At 44.4% G+C, this 21008-nt stretch overlaps 1 protein-coding gene across 1 annotated transcript; it reads left to right on the plus strand.

The window, feature by feature from the left end:
* Window positions 1-2526: 2526 nt before the first annotated feature.
* On the plus strand, window positions 2527-8246 carry LOC141174646 (carbohydrate sulfotransferase 5-like). The gene is made up of 2 exons (XM_073659576.1): window positions 2527-2601; window positions 5106-8246. The coding sequence occupies exon 2, from the start codon at window positions 5108-5110 to the stop codon at window positions 6341-6343; it is 1236 nt and encodes a 411-aa protein (XP_073515677.1). The 5' UTR covers window positions 2527-2601; window positions 5106-5107; the 3' UTR covers window positions 6344-8246.
* The last annotated feature ends 12762 nt before the right edge of the window (window positions 8247-21008 follow it).

The raw sequence follows: 21008 nt of genomic DNA on the forward strand, positions 1-21008 counted from the left end.
ATCATAGCTGCCTTAGTAGCCCCCAGTCTGTATAACGGCTCCCTTTCTAGCTCTCACACTATGATGGCCACTTTAGTAGCCCCCACTATTTATGATGCCCCCTTAATTGCTCCCACTATATATGATGGCCTCCCCTTAGTAGCCCCAATATGTATGAAGGGACCCCTTAGTAACACCCACTATATAAGAGGGGCCCCCTTAGTAGCCCACACTGTTTATGCAGGCCCCCTTAGTAGCAGCCACATTCTATGATGGTCCCCTTAGCAGCCCTCACACTATGATGGCCCCATTAGTAGCCCCCACACTCTATGATTGCACCCTTAGTAGCCCCCACTATGTATAATAGCCCCCCTTTAATAGTCCCCACTATATATGATGGCCTCCCCTTAGTAGCCCCTACTATGTATTAGGGGCCCCCTTAGTACCCACCACTATCTATGCAGGCCCACTTAGTAGACCCCACTATGTATGAGGGGCCCCCTTAGTTGCACCCACTATTTTTGAGGGCCCCCACACATAATGGGCATTACAAAATATTAAATAAAAAAAAATCAACATCATATACTCACCTAACCCTGGCGAGTCCAGCAGAAGACAGTGGCAGACAGACGTGGTGACGTTATCACGCCAGGATGTCCTGTGCTTGTCGCAGAGCAATGATATCGTCGCTCCGCCTGGGACCTGCAGCAATGATCTCCACTAAAAAAAATAATAAAATGGTGTGGATTTCGGCAACACATACAGTGCATTGTGAAAGTATTTGGCCCCCTTGAACTTTTCTACCTTTTGCCACATTTCTGGCTTCAAACATATAGATATAAAATTCTAATTTTTGGGGGGAAAATCAGCAACAAGTGGGACACAATCGTGAAGTGGAACGAAATTTATTGGATATTTTAAACTTTTTTAACAAATTAAAAACTGAAAAGTGGGGCGTGCAATATTATTCGGCCCCCTTGAGTTAATACTTTGTAGCGTCACCTTTTGCTGTGATTACAGCTGCAAGTCGCTTGGAGTATGTCTCTATCAGTTTTGCACATCGAGAGGCTGAAATTCTTGCCCATTCTTCCTTGCAAAACAGCTCAAGCTCATTGAGGTTGAATGGAGGGCATTTGTGAACAGCAGTTTTCAGCTCTTTCCACAGATTCTCGTTTGGATTCAGGTCGGGACTTTGACTTGGCCATTCTAACACCTGGATACGTTTATTTTTGAACCATTCCATTGTAGATTTTGCTTTATGTTTGGGATCATTGTTTTGTTGAAAGATAAATCTCTGTCCCAGTCTCAGGTCTTTTGCAGACTCCAACAGGTTTTCTTCCAGAATGGTCCTGTATTTGGCTCCATCCATCTTCCCATCAATTTTAACCATCTTCCCTGTCTCTGCTGAAGAAAAGCAGGCCCAATACATGATGATGCCACCACCATGTTAGACAGTGGGGATGGTGTTTTGAGGGTGATGAGCTGTGTTGCTTTTACCCCAAACATATCGTTTTGCATTGTGGCCGAAAAGTTCGATTTTGGTTTCATCTGACCAGAGCACCTTATTCCACATGTTTGGTGTGTCTCCCAGGTGGCTTGTGGCAAACTTCAAACTAGACTTTTTATGGATATCTTTGAGAAATGGCTTTCTTCTTGCCACTCTTCCATAAAGGCCAGATTTGTGCAGTGTACTGATTGTTGTCCCATGGACAGACTCTCCCACCTCAGCTGTAGATCTCTGCAGTTCATTCAGAGTGATTATGGGCCTTTTGGCTGCATCTCTGATCAGTCTTCTCCTTGTTCGAGATGAAAGTTTAGAGGGACGGCCGGGTCTCGGTAGATTTGTAGTAGTCTGATACTCCTTCCATTTCAATATGATCGCTTGCACAGTGCTCCTTGTGATGTTTCAAACTTGGGAAATCTTTTTGTATCCAAATCCGGCTTTAAACTTCGCCACAACAGTATCTCAGACCTGCCTGGTGTGTTCCTTGGTCTTCATGATGCTCTCTGCACTTGAAACAGAACCCCGAGACTATCACAGAGCAGGTGCATTTATACGGAGACTCGATTACACACAGGTGGATTCTATCTATCATTACCAGTCATTTAGGACAACATTGGATCATTCAGAGATCCGCACTGAACTTCTGGAGTGAGTTTGCTGCACTGAAAGTAAAGGGGCCGAATAATATTGCACGCCCCACTTTTCAGTTTTTAATTTGTTAAAAAAGTTTAAAATATCCAATAAATTTCATTCCACTTCACGATTGTGTCCCACTTGTTGTTGATTCTTCCCAAAAAAATTAGAATTTTATATCTTTATGTTTGAAGCGAGAAATGTGGCAAAATATAGAAAAGTTCAAGGGGGCCAAATACTTTCACAATGCACTGTAGATGAGACTAATAGTCTTAGTGTGCATGTAACATAACTCTTTCTACCAGCCCTGCACCGGTTGCTGTTTATTGGCAGCCCAGGAGCATTTGCTTTAAAGAATAAATTCCAGAAACCCAGTTTTTCAGGAAGCCATTGTGTCATTGCTCATCTTCAACTCCCTAATTTGCATTTCAGACCTCACAGTGGTGTCTCTTGTACCAGACTAACCCTCATCTCTGCAGCTCCAGGTAATAGAAAACTTCATTTATTCAACCATTATATTATTAATATAGGAATAGAGCTTGTAATATTAAAAGGGTATTCTGGTGGGAAGAAGATGTCTCCTATCCAGTGGAAACATCCACAAGGTAGGGGATAACTTGTAGATCAGTGGGGTCTGAGGGCCGATCTCCAGAAAGGGGCACTGTTATCCCTGTTATAATGGAGCAGAAGTGCATAGGATGTGGACTGTGAAGGTCTGAGGTTGTGGGTTGTAATAATTACCCAGGTAGGTTAACAGTTTAAATATTTTTATTCCTTACGTCCATGGTCTTACAGCAATTCCAGGGAGATGGTCACAATGTAATGCCCTCAGTCCACAAGATCCCAGCCCCGGGACCGGTAGTTCCTCTGCCCCCACACCAAGCGATACACACTGTCTCACAACTTTTGGTTGGCCCACAGCTGTTGTATCTCCCACCGGTATAATGTCAGTCACAGCCCATGCTCCTCCAGATGACGGATCCCACGACCGTAGAATGTGTATCCAACTTCATCCCGCAACAACCCCCACATTTCCTCATCAGTGTCCTAACTACCCAACGCAGCCCCCCGGAATTGAGCCCAGCCCTCGGGAAACACCCCGCCGTCAAAGCTAACTGTGCATTGGTGCAGGTATTTTACTGATGCGGAGCCCATCACCTGGGACTGCATGTGAGACCCTCAGTGGTGACGGCTCCACTAGATCTACTATCCCCATCCACACAATGGGCCTAGTGGCTGGGAAAACAATGGCTTGAGGCCCCTGAGACACTAATGAGATTAATGGAATGATTACTTTACCTGGTTACCAATCTCCTGTCTGGCCGTATTTATGCATAAGATCCAGCCTGCACGTCTTCCTCTGCTTACTGTCACTGACTGGAAACATTGATTCCTGAGCCTGAACTGACGAGCAAGCAAATCTCTAATAAAACACAGCAATAAGATTGACGTAACCGGTGCTCCGTGCTGGAAAAAGTCTGCATCCCTTAGAGCCGCGGATTCCTCTCTACGTGCATTGGTCCTATAGTCTTTAAAACAAGGCCAGCTCCTCACAGGGACAGTGATGATAATTTCTGTAACACACTGCAGAATATCATGCCAATTTATAAGTAAGTAAAATAATAAACTGTATAGAGACAGAACAATTGTATCAATAGTTGGGTCCCCATAAGTTTTGCACTGGTCCACTCTATCATTCCCTATGGGATTGCAGAAGAAAGTCAAATATGGCGCTCAGCAGTCCCATAGAGATTGAATTCAGCGGTGGTAGAGCACTGTCACGCCATAATTATCTTATTGTGGTGACCGGTGCTGGTCCCATCCTTCGGACCCTCGCTGATCTAGCTCTAGACGTAATCACCTATCCCATGATAAATTCTTCCAACTGGAATACCCTTTTAACTGACTACGCAAGTTTTGTGGGGTCCTAAGCCCCACATACACTTTAAAAAGCTGTTGGTCGAATGATGGTTCAGTCAAACGTTCATCCAGCAACTATATCTCCCAACATTTCAACACACAGGAACGCTCGTTCTGCCAAGCTGCTGCCAGGCTCTTCTGGCAGTGACTCATCTTGCCTAGAGGGCACCACTCATGTCAACCATGCAAACCCATTCAATTTGGGTCCTAGGGAGGAGGAACTGGGAGCCTGGGGCCCCATTTCTAGTGATCGTGGGAGTCACTGCATTGGAGGATGAGAACAAAACAGTGGCCAATGTACATGCAATGAAAACACAAGAAGTATAAATGGGACATGGTACAAGGGGGGCCTTGTTGCAGATTTTAAGTTGGGGCCCCGGAGCTCCAAATGATACCTTTGTTGATAAAGCAATATGATCAGCAGTTACAATTGAGTCTCTAAGTCTTGTTGACGCATGAACCAACCTAATACATGAAGGACCATCTCCATCAATCTTTTTATATTAGCAGCTCCTAAAGCCCCATATACTCATTAGTCTAATGTCAGCCAAACCCACCCACAGTCTAATGTGTATAGGGGCCCCCGACAGGTGATGTTAGAGGACTGGAGAGGATAAGGATCCAGCTTGTCCAATTTTGGTTCTCGGAGAGATAAACCACCGCCAACGGAGTATGCCAGTGGCTGTCTCATGTAGAGCACAGGAAAGTTGGGCGAGATAGCTGCTGGATGAAGCTTCGTTGGCTGCCAGCAATCTAAAGTGTATGGTGCACTGTAGGGCCCAATAGATCTGTGAATTATGGCGGTAGCTTATCTAGAAGTAGGATAAAAGAATCTGGAGTTTGAATTTCGACTATCTGATCCTTCTCTCTTTCGATGTCATCTGTTGCCTCCGTACACATTTGATGGTTGGAGGTTTGTCCTACTTTAAGAGGTATGGGGGCCATTATTAAGGCATTCTAAAAGGAACATCTCAGGGAAAAGTGATACTACTGCATGGTCTGATGGGGGGTGCATCGAAGCTGGATTGGATTGACCTAGATTGATCGATATTATTATTTTTTTCTACAGGAATGAAGTGTCAAAAAACAATGAGAAGATCCCTAGTATTATTTTGCATAATTGCCACATTGATTGTCCTCCAAACCATGCACCCGCTTCTCGTGTATCTGAGGACCAAATTTATTGAAACAAGCTCGGAACAAAGGCCAAACAAAAATCATCTCATCATTCTTTCAACCTGGAGGTCTGGATCATCTCTGGTGGGTCAGTTCTTCAGTCAGCACCCGGATGTCTTTTACTTGAAAGAGCCGTCTTGGCACGTATGGAAAACCATGCATCAAAACGATGCAAACACTCTTCATATGTCAGTAAGGGACTTGGTTCGATCAGTCCTTAAGTGTGACATGTCCGTGTTTGATGCCTACATACAAAACAAAAGGAACCTGTCCAACCTGTTTCATTGGGAGGCTAGCAGAGCCCTCTGTTCTCCTCCCGCATGTAGCTCCTTCTCACGTACAGATATTGTGGACGAAACTGCTTGTAAGAAAACTTGCGGCCAATGCCCATTTCAAAAAGTTGAAGACACCTGCACTACCTACAGTCATATTGTTCTACAAGAGTTTAGGATATTCGATTTATCCGTACTTTATTCACTTTTAAATGATCCATCCATGAACCTAAAAATCCTACATGTTGTGCGTGATCCTCGAGCCATTGCCAGATCTCGGAAGGAGCTTGATCTGACCTTTGACAATGGAATTGTACTGAAATCCAAGAAATCACTAAATAATGACTTGGAAGTGTTGAAAAAAATCTGTGAAAGTCAAGTTCAAATATACAAGACAAGCAATTCTGCCGCACTACCGGTTCCTCAAGACCGATACATGTTCCTTAGGTATGAAGATCTTGTTAGAGAACCTCTCAAAATGGTCAGAGAGATATATTCATTTGCTAATCTTGAACTGCCTGAAAACCTAGAGCCTTGGATTGGTAAAATGACTCGTGGGCCAGAGCAAAAGAGTAGAAAACGTTACATTATTAACCCGAGGGATGGTCTGAACGTGGCTCGAGCTTGGAGGACTGTGCTATCCCTTAAGATGATTAAGAAAGTACAAGCCGCATGTAAAGAAGCCATGGAATTTTTCAATTATCAAACGGTAGACTCGGAAAAGGAATTAAGAAATTTGACGGCGGATATTGTGTTACCAAGACGTAGAGATGATTTCATGTGGGATAGCCATGCCCTTCTAGAATCAACAATTGCAACCGGACCTTACGATGCTTTCACTTCTCCACTGACTAAGTAATCAGGAGGTTCCACTAATTGGCTAATTGGTTAAATAATGCCTCCTAATGTTTTAAAAATTTGGCTAAATTAAGATATTTTTCCCAACAAGACATCCTGATTTACACATGAAATCAACCCAGTAAACAGATGAGACCACTGAGGGAAGAGTGCCCATCAGAAGAGTGCTCTATCAGAAGAGTGCCTTGTCAAAAGAGTGCCCCATGAGAAGAGTGTAGTGTGAGAAGAGAGTACTGTCAGAAAAGTGCCCCATCAGAAGAGTGTCCCATGAAAAGTGTGCTCTGTGAGGAGAGTGCCTAATCAGAAGAGTGCCCTGTTAAAAGAGTGCCCCATTAGAAGAGTGTCCTGTGAGAAGAGTGCCTCGTCAGAAGAGTGCCCCATCAGAAGAGTGCCCCATCAGAAGAGTGCCTCATCAGAAGAGTGCCCCATCAGAAGAGTGCCTTATCAGAAGAGTGCCCCGTCAGAAGAGTGCCCTGTTGGAAGAGTGTCGCATCAGAATAGTGCCCTGTCAGAAGGGTGCCCTGTCTTAAGAGTGCCCAATCAGAAGAGTGCCTTGATGGGAGAGTGCCCTGTCAGATGTGTGCCCCATTAAAAGAGCGATCTATCAGAAGGGTGCCCCATCAGAAGAGTGCCATGTCAGAAGAGTACCCCATTAGAAGAGTGCCTTGTCAGAAGAGTGCCCCATCAGAAGAGTGCCTTGTCAGTAGAGTGCCCAATTAGAAGAGTGCCTTGTCAGAAGAGTGCCCCATCAGAAGAGTGCATTATCAGTAGAGTGCCCCATTAGAAGAGTACCCAGTCAGTAGAGTGCCCAAATAGAAGAGTGCCTGGTCAGAAGAGTGCCCAGTCAGTAGAGTGCCCAAATAGAAGAGTGCCTGGTCAGAAGACTGCCCCTTTAGAACACAGATTAATTGTCTTTGGGACTGGTGGAGATAATCGAGTACTCTGCTTTATCCGTAAGTCACAAAGACAATGAACAAAGTGGTAGCAGAGCTCCATTCAGTGGTGGCATTTCAGAGCCCAACTCCTGGGATTAGTAGGGTTGCCAGTAGTCAAACCCCAACCAATTCACAAATTATCAAATTATCACCTATCTTTTTAAAAGTTTAAATACCCCTCTAAGACCTTGGCGTGCTCCTACCACTTCCTTTTTCTTATCTCCCAACATATTAAAATGTAAAATAGTACAAACCCCAATGTAAAATGTTAAAGGGAACACAAAAATTCTGTCCTTTTGCAAATCAAAACAGTTTTAAAGATGGGTATACCGGTCTACAAATATTATCTACTGGATAGGTGATAATTGTTAGATCAGTCAAGGTTCTCTACTAGCTGCAAGACTGTAACCAGAAGGAGTTGAATGGAGTAGTCCACCACTTCATTCATTGGATATGAGAGTAAAAGCCAGTTAAGAGTTGCCTGATTCCTCTAATTATTCTTAAAGGGGTTGTCCCCCTTTGGGGACAATTTTATTTACTTAAATGCATGTATTAGGGATAAAAATAATTGTTGTAATTGGGTTTCATAAAAAAAATTGTACCGTTTGCTGGCTGGAGAAAAGGTTAACTGAGAATCTGTCAGTGAGCTCATTCTGATAGTCCAATGTGAGAAATTGTAACTCTTTTATCTGTCTTTTGTGTGCTCCTCTCAGCTAATTTATGACCACAGACCACATCAAAGTTATATGTGCAGGTAAAAAAAGAGCCTGTAAATGTCAAACGGTGAAACATTTTAAGAAAAACCCAATTGCAAAAAAATGTTTTTTTTTAGACCCAGATATATGCATTAAAGTTAAACAAAAATGTCCCAGAGGTGAACAATCCCATTTTATTTATTATTTATTTATTTTACTCACTTATATAGCACCATTAATTCCATAGTGCTTTATATATTATCTAGTCCCCCATTTCAGATGTATTGTTCCCGTTTCATTAGTCCCTGTAATAATTAATGTACCCAACTCTTCCTGCATAGCATGGCAGTATACCCTCCCCATCTCATTTACTGATGGCACAAAGTCCAAAATAAGTGATTTTGATATGTCCAGTGTTATCTAGGAAGACATTGCCAGGTTTAAAGACACCTTGTATAAATATGTAATTTTTAGCTGCTATAAATGCCGCTGTTCTCCTGAATCAGTCGTTGTTTTTCTTTTGCTCCTGCTCCTCTCCGTTCCTGAGATACCTCAACCACTGGCACCCCGCTTTTGGTGAACATCCACAGAGAGGAAGTAGCGGCAAGCTTAGGAAGCTGACAGTCCATTGAGGTACAAGGCCAGGAGACTCCGAACATATCCATGCGACCAGTAACCGGATCGTCCCAACCTGGACTTCTCCAAGTGTATCCATGGGTTCCAGGTGACCAGATAGTCCCAACTTGGCTAACCCAAACATCTCCATGGGACCAAGTGACCAGAGGGTCACAATCCTGGTGTTCCTAAACATCTCCATAGGGTCAGTGATGGTCAATGGAGCAGATCTGTATCCTTCCAGCCAGGGCCGTGATCCCTTAGGCTGGCATCCTGTAGAATCCAAATCTGTGTCCCTCTGGATGGAGCAATGCTACCAAGCTGTTGTCCTGAAGGGTCTGTCTCATTCTCTTTGCAACACGATAGAAATCCCTATTTATATTTACATCTGTGGCTCAGGTCATCATTCGCAGGTCAGGAGGGAAGGTGCAGGGCTCATGTCTCATTGTTTGAGCATTTAATCAATTTGCATAGTTTGTATCCCCCTGCTCTGTAAATGAGCAAACTAACTGGCTTAGTACAATATGTAATTAGCATATTAATAAACATCATTGTTCCCCAATCCTGAGACTCTGTCCTCCATACAATAAGTTGCAGTAGATATCAACTCAAATTTCAACATTCAGGTGTATACAAATACTAGTCTGTCCTTCGTGACCCACCAAAGAAGAACACATAAATTCAAAAGTCAACACAAGGATAATAGTGTATTTCTCCTAGCCTAACGAATTTAGATGTCTGGATAATTAAGATTAGAAGCTGTGTCGTCACACCAGGTAAAAAATAAATATGTATTTATGACAAGTGACAGGTCCTCTAAATTATCACTAGAGAGAGAAACATTGTAAACTTATAATAAATGGCAACTGGATAAAACAATTCACATGTAATAAACCATGGAAAGATAACTTGGATGTATAAATGTTTTTCTCTTTTTGGCTGATCTTATAATATAACTATTTAGTGGTGGATGATGCAGGAGCTGCAGTCCGCAGAACATTCCCGATGTAAATAAAACTGTAAAGCAGAGGCGAGCTGGTCAGTGTTATGTACGTGAACCAGCACAGAACATGCATGATATAACTGACATTTCTTCTTCTGGTGGTCAGCATTCTTTGCTTTCAGATTCCAGTGTAAATAAGTTCTTGCGATTCTCAAAACTTCAGGTGTAGGACACTTACATTGCTTTGTCTATATCTAGAGGCAGTTTCCTTGCATACATAATGGAGAAGACAGAGACCCTGATTCCAGCGATTTGTCACTTACTGGACTCCATGCTGTAGTTTTGATAAAATCATAGTTTTATCAGCAGGAGATTATCATTAGAGGACTAGTAAACCTGCTGCCAGGGGACAGGATCTGTTGGTTGCTAATCCTGTACAACCCCTTTATTATATGGACAAGAGACATCCCTTAGTCATTGTACATGTGCACTGGACAAAAGTATTGGGACACCTCCACATCACACCTACACAAGCTTTTACGACCTCCCATTTTACATCCATAGACATCAATATGAAGTTGGTTCTCCCTTTGCAGCTATAAAAGCTTCCACTCTTCTGCAAGATTTTGGAGGTGTCAGTGGGAATTGTCACCCCTTCCCCATAGCATTATCTCACCTCCACCAAACGGTACAATGCAGTCAGGGGATAACGATCTCCTGGAATCACCAAACCCAGACTCCTCCATCAGATGCCAGATAGAGAAGTGGGATCCGTCACTGCACAGTCTCCAGAGTCCAGAGGTGGCGGCTTTACACCACTCCATCTGACGCTCAACATTGTGCTGGGTGATGTAAGGCTGCATGCAGCTGTTCGGCCATGAAAACTCGAGCCCTTCTGTAAGGGAAATATGAAAGAACTGTATTGTTGGCAGCCATACTGGGAAGGAAATGAAATACCTGCTGACAGGTTCTCCTGCATTCTTCAGCTGATCGCTGTGATTGTCAGCAGAAGGATACCTTTCATCAGTTCATTTCCAGAACCCCAATACAACAAAGGTTCGCAGTCCGCAGGATATAGCACTAATCTGATCAGATAAGAAAAATAATAAGTAATTTGTCTCCACAAGTTTTAAGATACAGAAGTGGATCGGAATCATGATCAAGACGACACCGGAGCATAAAAATGCAGAAATTCAGGAAACAATAACTGTACATGACTGTGAGCTCTACTGCATTGCAAATGTTGTGATCCGGCTTTGTGGGAATCAGCGACTGCCCGGTCACATGTGATACACAGGGAAATGAGTAGTCATCTGATACAATGCCTGGAGTAGGGACTTTTTACTGTTTGCTGATAGATTAACATATCTGCAATAAGAGAAAGGAATACAGAGAAGCGGGATTTGACTTACAACAGTTTGGAGGCAAATCCTCCCAAAAGTATCACAGCCCGCAGATCTTGTACTGTAAGAAGCGCTATCATGGTACGTCCAAGACAATGGTTTTGGCTTTTCAACATTAAGATCGATTTTTTTTTCTTTAAATGGTGTCTCCAATATTAAAAGCCTTTAACAAAGGCCACTCCTGGAGCGTCCCTCCCTGTAATACATGCCGGATGTGAGGTCTGTGTGCAGGCCTGGCATCAGCACTCGGCGCGCCCTGAGCAGGCGGGGAAGGGGGCCCACTCGCCGTCGGGCATCCCGCCGTACTATGGGACCCATGAGCGGTGGAGAGCGGTGCCCGCTTCCGCCCCCTTACCTCCCACTTGCTCAGGGCCCGGTACAAAACTTTCCTCTCCCCGTGCCTCTGCAGCAGGTCCTGTATCTTCTGAGGCTGCTGCACAGTGACGTCTCAGGTCAGAGGGCGCGGTGACGTCTTTACACTGCGCCCTCTCCTGAGCAGTCACAGCGCAGAGCGGGAAGACGGCGACGGGGGTGAGGAGTCTGGAGCAGCGGCAGCAGGTGAGGTGAGTGTTTGATTTTTTTATTTTTTTATGTTTGGAGGCATGGGGCATTATATGGGGTACCTGCATGGGGCATTATATGGGGTACCTGCATGAGGCATTATATGGGGGCATCTGCATGGGGCATTATATGGGGCACCAGCATGGGGCATTATATGGGGCTGTGACGCCTCTTCTAGGAAGCCCTTTTCTTTACCCTGGGAGATGGGGGACTCGGAGTCGGGTCCTAAGATGGAGAGATGGGGTGCAGCCGTGGCCCGGACCCGCTCCGTGCTCAGGGCCGTCACAATTTAAAAAGAATGGTGTGGGCTTATCCGGGTTGAGTGGCTGATTACGACTACGCCACCTGTGGCACCTGGTGAAGGCCACCAGCGCTGCCGCAGTCCGCTGAGGCCTGGTGTTTGGGCAGCCGGCGTTGTTACTACTCCCCACAGGCGGAGCAGGGCCTCAGGGCAGAGGGAGAGGATGGCGGGGGTTGTAGTCTAGAAAGTCTGCGTCATGCGATGTAGCGCCGATTAAAGAAAGTCCTGAGGCCATAGGGGTGAACTTCCAAGGCTTTACTCACATAAGAGATGGCAGTAGGAAGGCGACTCCCTGCTCCTCGCGGAGTTCTGCGGTCACCAGAGTCGAGGGTCCGACAACCTCCGAGTAAGTCCAGTGTTAGATCAGGACCCTGCACCAGAGTATTCCTAGACTTCAGACCGGGTCCTTTCCTGTCTGTGTGTGTGTAGATAAGCCGGGTCTCCCTCTGAACTCGTCTCAGAAAAAGGGCACGGGTGGCAGCTCCGCTCCTTCCGATACCCGGTGGGATCCTCAGGGCCTATCGGGCTTTCCCGACCAGGACGTAGAGTAGCAAGGTCGGGTGTCGGGGGCTGGTACCCCTCTTGCAGCCGGACTCCCTCTGAATATATCAGGTGGGCGAGGACAGGTGGCGTATACCGCTCCGTCTGCATCCTCCCTGGGATCCATTTGCTATGGAGCTACACTCTTAAGCTCCGGGCCTTCTTGGTCATGGTCCTTGACCGGGCTGAGACATACATTATCTGCAGCCTGCCCTCAACCCAAAGGTTGAGGTACGAGGGCCGTGTCTCCGTCCTCTGCAGGCCCACACAGGATCCAAGCTCAGGGAGGGAGATCACAATACAAAGACAGTCAAAAGAACCAAGAACCAAAATGGCTTTTTATTAAATATGAAATTTAAAGTGCCACTAAAATGTGAGTCCTCCACCCTCACCCACTAAATGGTTCCCCTCACTGTTGGTTCCCCAGTCTCCCTGAAACCAGGAGGGCAGCACCTAGTGCATTCTAGCCCCCTCTGGTGGAGAAATGTGGTGTTGGATGTGGAGGTTGGTTCCTGACCATCACACTGTTCTTACCTCAGAGGAGGAACACTACACTCCATTAGAGAAGTGCAGCATCCCTGTGGCGGTCGAACCCTCAGGGGCGCCACAGGGCACCTCCATGGTGCATTATATGGGGCATCTGCATGGGGCATTATATGGGGCACATGCATGGGGCATTATATGGGGCACCTGCATGGGGCATTATATGGGGGCCCAGGAGGCATGGGGCATTATATGGGGGCCCAGGAGGCATGGGGCATTATATGGGTGCCCAGAAGGCATGGGGCATTATATGGGGCACCTGCATGGGGCATTAGATGGGGGCCCAGGAGGCATGGGACACTATATGGGACACCTGCATGGGGCATTATATGGGGGCCCAGGAGGCATGGGGCATTAGATGGGGGCCAAGAAGGCATGGGGCATTATATGGGGCACCTGCATGGGGCATTAGATGGGGGCCCAGGAGGCATGGGGCATTATGTGGGGGCCCAGGAGGCATGGGGCATTATATGGGGGCACAGCCTGAATGGGGTATTATATGGGAGCCCAGCCTGCATGGGGCATTGTAGGGGGCCCAGGAGGCATTGGTCATTATATAGGGGCACAGCCTGCATGGGCATTATATGGGGGAGCAGCCTGCATGGAGCATTATATGGGGGCCAGTATCCTGCATGGAGCGTTATATGGGGGCCAGTATTCTGTATGGAGCACTATATGGGGCCAGTATTCAGTATGGAGTGTTATATGGGGGGCAGTATTCTGTATGGAGCATTATATGGGGACCAGTATTCTGTATAGAGCATTATATGGGGGCCAGTATTCTGTATGGAATAATATATGGGACCAGGATCCTGTATAGAGCGTTATATGGGGGCCAGTATTCTGTATGGAGTGTTATATGGGGGACAGTATTCTGTATGGAATAATATATGGGACCAGTATCCTGTATGGAACATAATATGGGGACCAGTATCCTGTATAGAGCATTATATGGGGGCCAGTATACTGTATGGAATAATATATGGGACCAGTATCCTGTATGGAGCGTTATATAGGGGTCAGTATTCTGTATAGAGCATTGTATGGGGGCCAGTATTCTGTATGGAATAATATATGGGACCAGTATCCTGTATGGAGCGTTATATGGGGGCCAGTATTCTGTATAGAGCATTATATGGGGGGCAGTATTCTGTATGGAATAATATATGGGACCAGTATCCTGTATGGAATAATATATGGGACCAGTATCCTGTATGGAGCATTATATGGGGCCAGTATTCTGCATGAAGCATTATATGGGGGCCAGTATTCTGTATGGAGCATTATATGGGGACCAGTATCCTGTATAGAGCATTATATGGGGGCCAGTATTCTGTATGGAATAATATATGGGACCAGTATCCTGTATGGAATAATATATGGGACCAGTATCCTGTATGGAGCGTTATATGGGGGCCAGTATTCTGTATGGAATAATATATGGGACCAGTATCCTGTATAGAGCATTATATGGGGCCAGTATTATGTATGGAATAATATATGGGACCAGTATCCTGTATGGAGCGTTATATGGGGGCCAGTATTCTGTATGGAGCATTATATGGGGACCAGTATCTTGTATAGAGCATTTTATGCGGGCCAGTATTCTGTATGGAATAATATATGGGACCAATATCCTGTATGGAATAATATATGGGACCAGTATCCTGCATGGAGCGTTATATGGGGGCCAGTATTCTGTATGGAGCATTATATGGGGACCAGTATCCTGTATAGAACATTATATGGGGGTCAGTATTCTGTATGGAATAATATATGGGACCAGTATCCTGTATAGAGCATTATATGGGAGCCAGTATTCTGTATAGAATAATATATGGGAGCCAGTATTCTGTATAGAGCATTATATGGGAGCCAGTATTCTGTATGGAGCGTTATATGGGAGACAGTATTCTGTATAGAATAATATATGGGACCAGTATTCTGTATGGAGCATTATATGGGAGCCAGTATTCTGTATGGAGAGTTATATGGGGATCAGTATTCTGTATGGAATAATATATGGGACCAGTATTCTGTATGGAGCATTATATGGGGGCCAGTATTCTGTATGGAATAATATATGGGACCAGTATTCTGTATGGCGCATTATATGGGAGCCAGTATTCTGTATGGAGCATTATATGGGAGCCAGTATTCTGTATGGAATAATATATGGGACCAGTATCCTGTATGGAGCATTATATGGGAGCCAGTATTCTGTATGGAGCGTTATATGGGAGCCAGTATTCTGTATGGAGCATTATATGGGAGCCAGTATTCTGTATGGAGTGTTATATGGGAGCCAGTATTCTGTATGGAGCGTTATATGGGAGCCAGTATTCTGTATGGAGCGTTATATGGGGGCCAGTATTCTGTATGGAGCGTTATATGGGAGCCAGTATTCTGTATGGAGCATTATATGGGGGCCAGTATTCTGTATGGAGCATTATATGGGGACCAGTATCCTGCATAGAGCATTTTATGGGGCCATAATACTGTATGGAGGACTATGTGGTTCCCATAATACTGTATGGAGCATTATATGGGGCCCATAATACTGTATGGAGGACTATGTGGTGCCCATAATACTGTATGGAGCATTATATGGGGGCCAGTATTCTGCATGGAGCATTATATGGGGCTTATAATACTGTATGGAGGACTATGTGGTGCCCATAATACTGTGTGGAGAACTTAGTGATGCCCATAATACTGTATGGAGGACTATGTGGTTCCCATAATACTGTATGGAGCATTATATGGGGCCCATAATACTGTATGGAAGACTATGTGGTGCCCATAATACTGTATGGAGCATTATATGGGGCCCATTATTCTGTATGGAGCATTATATGGGGGCCAGTATTCTGCATGGAGCAATATATGGGGCCCATTATTCTGTATGGAGAATTATATGGGGGCCAGTAGTCTGCATGGAGCATTATATGGGACCCATAATACTGTATGGAGGACTATGTGGTGCCCATAATACTGTATGGAGCATTAGATGGGGCCCAGTATTCTGCATGGAGCATTATATGGGGCCTATAATACTGTATGGAGGACTATGTGGTGCCCATAATACTGTGTGGAGGACTTAGTGATGCCCATGATACTGTATGGAGGACTATGTGGTTCCCATAATACTGTATGGAGCATTATATGGGGCCCATAATACTGTATGGAGGACTATGTGGTGCCCATAATACTGTATGGAGCATTATATGGGGCCCATTATTCTGTATGGAGCATTATATGGGGGCCAGTATTCTGCATGGAGCAATATATGGGGCCCATTATTCTGTACGGAGCATTATATGGGGGCCAGTATTCTGCATGGAGCATTATATGGGAGCCAGTATTCTGCATGGAATAATATATGGGACCAGTATCCTGTATGGAGCATTATATGGGAGCCAGTATTCTGTATGGAGCGTTATATGGGAGCCAGTATTCTGTATGGAGCATTATATGGGAGCCAGTATTCTGTATGGAGCGTTATATGGGAGCCAGTATTCTGTATGGAGCGTTATATGGGAGCCAGTATTCTGTATGGAGCGTTATATGGAGACCAGTATCCTGCATAGAGCATTTTATGGGGCCATAATACTGTATGGAGGCCTATGTGGTTCCCATAATACTGTATGGAGCATTATATGGGGCCCATAATACTGTATGGAGGACTATGTGGTGCCCATAATACTGTATGGAGCATTATACGGGGGCCAGTATTCTGCATGGAGCATTATATGGGGCCTATAATACTGTATGGAGGACTATGTGGTGCCCATAATACTGTGTGGAGAACTTAGTGATGCACATAATACTGTATGGAGGACTATGTGGTTCCCATAATACTGTATGGAGCATTATATGGGGCCCATAATACTGTATGGAGGACTATGTGGTGCCCATAATACTGTATGGAGCATTATATGGGGCCCATTATTCTGTATGGAGCATTATATGGGGGCCAGTATTCTGCATGGAGCAATATATGGGGCCCATTATTCTGTACGGAGCATTATATGGGGGCCAGTATTCTGCATGGAGCATTATATGGGAGCCAGTATTCTGCATGGAATAATATATGGGACCAGTATCCTGTATGGAGCATTATATGGGAGCCAGTATTCTGTATGGAGCGTTATATGGGAGCCAGTATTCTGTATGGAGCATTATATGGGAGCCAGTATTCTGTATGGAGCGTTATATGGGAGCCAGTATTCTGTATGGAGCGTTATATGGGAGCCAGTATTCTGTATGGAGCGTTATATGGGGACCAGTATCCTACATAGAGCATTTTATGGGGCCATAATACTGTATGGAGGACTATGTGGTTCCCATAATACTGTATGGAGCATTATATGGGGCCCATAATACTGTATGGAGGACTATGTGGTGCCCATAATACTGTATGGAGCATTATACGGGGGCCAGTATTCTGCATGGAGCATTATATGGGGCCTATAATACTGTATGGAGGACTATGTGGTGCCCATAATACTGTGTGGAGAACTTAGTGATGCCCATAATACTGTATGGAGGACTATGTGGTTCCCATAATACTGTATGGAGCATTATATGGGGCCCATAATACTGTATGGAAGACTATGTGGTGCCCATAATACTGTATGGAGCATTATATGGGGCCCATTATTCTGTATGGAGCATTATATGGGGGCCAGTATTCTGCATGGAGCAATATATGGGGCCCATTATTCTGTATGGAGAATTATATGGGGGCCAGTATTCTGCATGGAGCATTATATGGGACCCATAATACTGTATGGAGGACTATGTGGTGCCCATAATACTGTATGGAGCATTAGATGGGGCCCAGTATTCTGCATGGAGCATTATATGGGGCCTATAATACTGTATGGAGGACTATGTGGTGCCCATAATACTGTGTGGAGGACTTAGTGATGCCCATGATACTGTATGGAGGACTATGTGGTTCCCATAATACTGTATGGAGCATTATATGGGGCCCATAATACTGTATGGAGGACTATGTGGTGCCCATAATACTGTATGGAGCATTATATGGGGCCCATTATTCTATATGGAGCATTATATGGGGGCAAGTATTCTGCATGGAGCAATATATGGGGCCCATTATTCTGTATGGAGCGTTACATGGGGGCCAGTATTCTGCATGGAGCATTATATGGGAGCCAGTATTATGCATGGAATAATATATGGGACCAGTATCCTGTATGGAGCATTATATGGGAGCCAGTATTCTGTATGGAGCGTTATATGGGAGCCAGTATTCTGTATGGAGCATTATATGGGAGCCAGTATTCTGTATGGAGCGTTATATGGGAGCCAGTTTTCTGTATGGAGCGTTATATGGGAGCCAGTATTCTGTATGGAGCGTTATATGGGAGCCAGTATTCTGTATGGAGCGTTATATGGGGGCCAGTATTCTGTATGAAGCGTTATATGGGAGCCAGTATTCTGTATGGAGCATTATATGGGGGCCAGTATTCTGTATGGAGCATTATATGGGGACCAGTATCCTGCATAGAGCATTTTATGGGGCCCATAATACTGTATGGAGGACTATGTGGTTCCCATAATACTGCATGGAGCATTATATGGGGCCCATAATACTGTATGGAGGACTATGTGGTGCCCATAATACTGTATGGAACATTATATGGGGGCCAGTATTCTGCATGGAGCATTATATGGGGCCTATAATACTGTATGGAGGACTATGTGGTGCCCATAATACTGTGTGGAGAACTTAGTGATGCCCATAATACTGTATGGAGGACTATGTGGTTCCCATAATACTGTATGGAGCATTATATGGGGCCCATAATACTGTATGGAAGACTATGTGGTGCCCATAATACTGTATGGAGCATTATATGGGGCCCATTATTCTGTATGGAGCATTATATGGGGGCCAGTATTCTGCATGGAGCAATATATGGGGCCCATTATTCTCTATGGAGCATTATATGGGGGCCAGTATTCTGCTTGGAGCATTATATGGGACCCATAATACTGTATGGAGGACTATGTGGTGCCCATAATACTGTATGGAGCATTATATGGGGCCCATTCATCTGTATGGAGCATTATATGGGGCCCAGTATTCTGCATGGAGCAATATATTGGGCTCATTATTCTGTATGGAGCAATATATGGGGCCCATTATCCTGTATGGAGCATTATATGAGGCCCATAATACTGTATGGAGGACTATGTGGTACCCATAATACTGTATGGAGCATTATATGGGGGCCAGTATTCTGCATGGAGCATTATATGGGGCCTATAATACTGTATGGAGGACTATGTGGTGCCCATAATACTGTGTGGAGGACTTAGTGATGCCCATAATACTGTATGGAGGACTATGTGGTTCCCATAATACTGTATGGAGCATTATATGGGGCCCATAATACTGTATGGAGGACTATGTGATGCCCATAATACTGTATGGAGCATTATATGGGGCCCATTATTCTGTATGGAGCATTATATGGGGACCAGTATTCTGCATGGAGCATTATATGGGGCCCATAATACTGTATGGAGGACTATACTGTCGGGTCTGCACTGTACGTTGAGAGGATTCGCCGGTTTCTGAGCTATTGTGGAATTTACAATAGATATCGCTCCTGTAATGTAAGAAGTGAAATCTTTGCATTGTACTATATATATGTATTTCTTATCTGTGTATCATGAATCATGATATGTGTTAAAAGGGTCCACTGAGACTTTTTCGCCCAGGGCCCACAAAAACCTGGAGCCGACCCCGTCTGTGTGTACTCAGGGTATGTCTGTCTTCAGTTACTTTTATGTATCAGCACAGCTCTAATAATACACTGTGCTTTCCTCTGTAACCTGCTTTCTGACAGCTTTTTGACAGGGAAGTGCAGAATTGACTCACAGTATGTGGAATTATGCACATTTTATTTTAAATGCTATGGACACCTTTGACATGGGAAAAAATATTTTTACATATGTTCGTTTCAATCTAGGATCTTTTTTCTGTTATTCATTTTCATATGCAGTTTGCAGTCTGAACTAATTTTCAGATTTTTCTATTATGGGAGCGTCCCTCCCTGTAATACATGCTGGATGTGAGGTCTGTGCGTATCCTAAGTATGTCTGTCCTAACTTGCTTTTGTGTATCAGCACAGCTCTGTTAATACACTGTGCTTTCCTCTATAGCCTGTTTTCTCTTCTGTCCATAAAGCTTTAAATGCTTTCTCCCCTCTCCACTAAAGATCTGTGGATAACCTCCTCCTGCTCAATCCTTGTATATAGTTGTCCCATGCATTTCAAAGGGCAACATGTAACGCTTTATTTTTCTTCAGATGATTTGAAGAATCCGTTTAACTCATTAACCCCTTCACGACGGGACCAATTTCCGTTTTTCCTCCCCTTCTTCCCAGAGCCACAACTTCTTTATTTTACCGTCCCCATAGCCATATGATGGCTTGTTCTTTGCGGGACGAGTTGTACTTTTCAACGACACCATTGATTTTATCACATAATGTACTGGAAAACGGGAAAAAAATTCCAAGTGCGGTGAAATTGAGAAAAAAAAAACGCAATTCTGACGTTGTTTTTTGAGAATTGTTTCTACAGTGTAAAAATGACCTTGCAATAAGATTCTGTTCATCAGTACGATTACGGAGATACCCAACATGTCCAGTTTTTTTTATTATTTTAGTGGTGAAAAAAAAATCCGAAGTTTGCAAAAAACTTTTTTTTTTGGAGTTGTGGCACAATTTTCCGAGACTCGTAATGCTTTTATTTTTCGGTCGATGGAGCTGTGTGACGGCTTATTTTTTGCGGGATGAGATGACATTTTTAATGATATCATTTTGGGATAGATGTGATGTTTTGATCGCTTGTTAGAGCATTTTTTGTAGAATTGCAGAGACAAAAAAAACACGTTAATTTGGGCATTTTGATTTTTTTTTCGTGTACGGTGTTTACGGATCAGATTAGTTATTTTGAAGCCAGTCTGCATCATTTCACTTTATCCAGTGAACCCTGCCACATTGTATCCTGCATTGTCTCTGATCAGCCTCTGTTCTCCCTCCTCTCCCTCTTCTCCATTGCATTTACTTTCTGTTCACTCCCTTTCAG

The sequence above is a fragment of the Phyllobates terribilis genome, unplaced genomic scaffold (genome assembly GCF_046119375.1).
Source record: "Phyllobates terribilis strain yellow unplaced genomic scaffold, ASM4611937v1 Scaffold_13__5_contigs__length_258822181, whole genome shotgun sequence".
In the NCBI taxonomy this organism is placed as follows: domain Eukaryota; kingdom Metazoa; phylum Chordata; class Amphibia; order Anura; family Dendrobatidae; genus Phyllobates; species Phyllobates terribilis.

Coding starts and splice junctions, on each gene's coding strand:
- LOC141174646 (XM_073659576.1), top strand. CDS start 5,108: ATGAAGTGTCAAAAAACAATGAGAAGATCCCTAGTATTATTTTGCATA.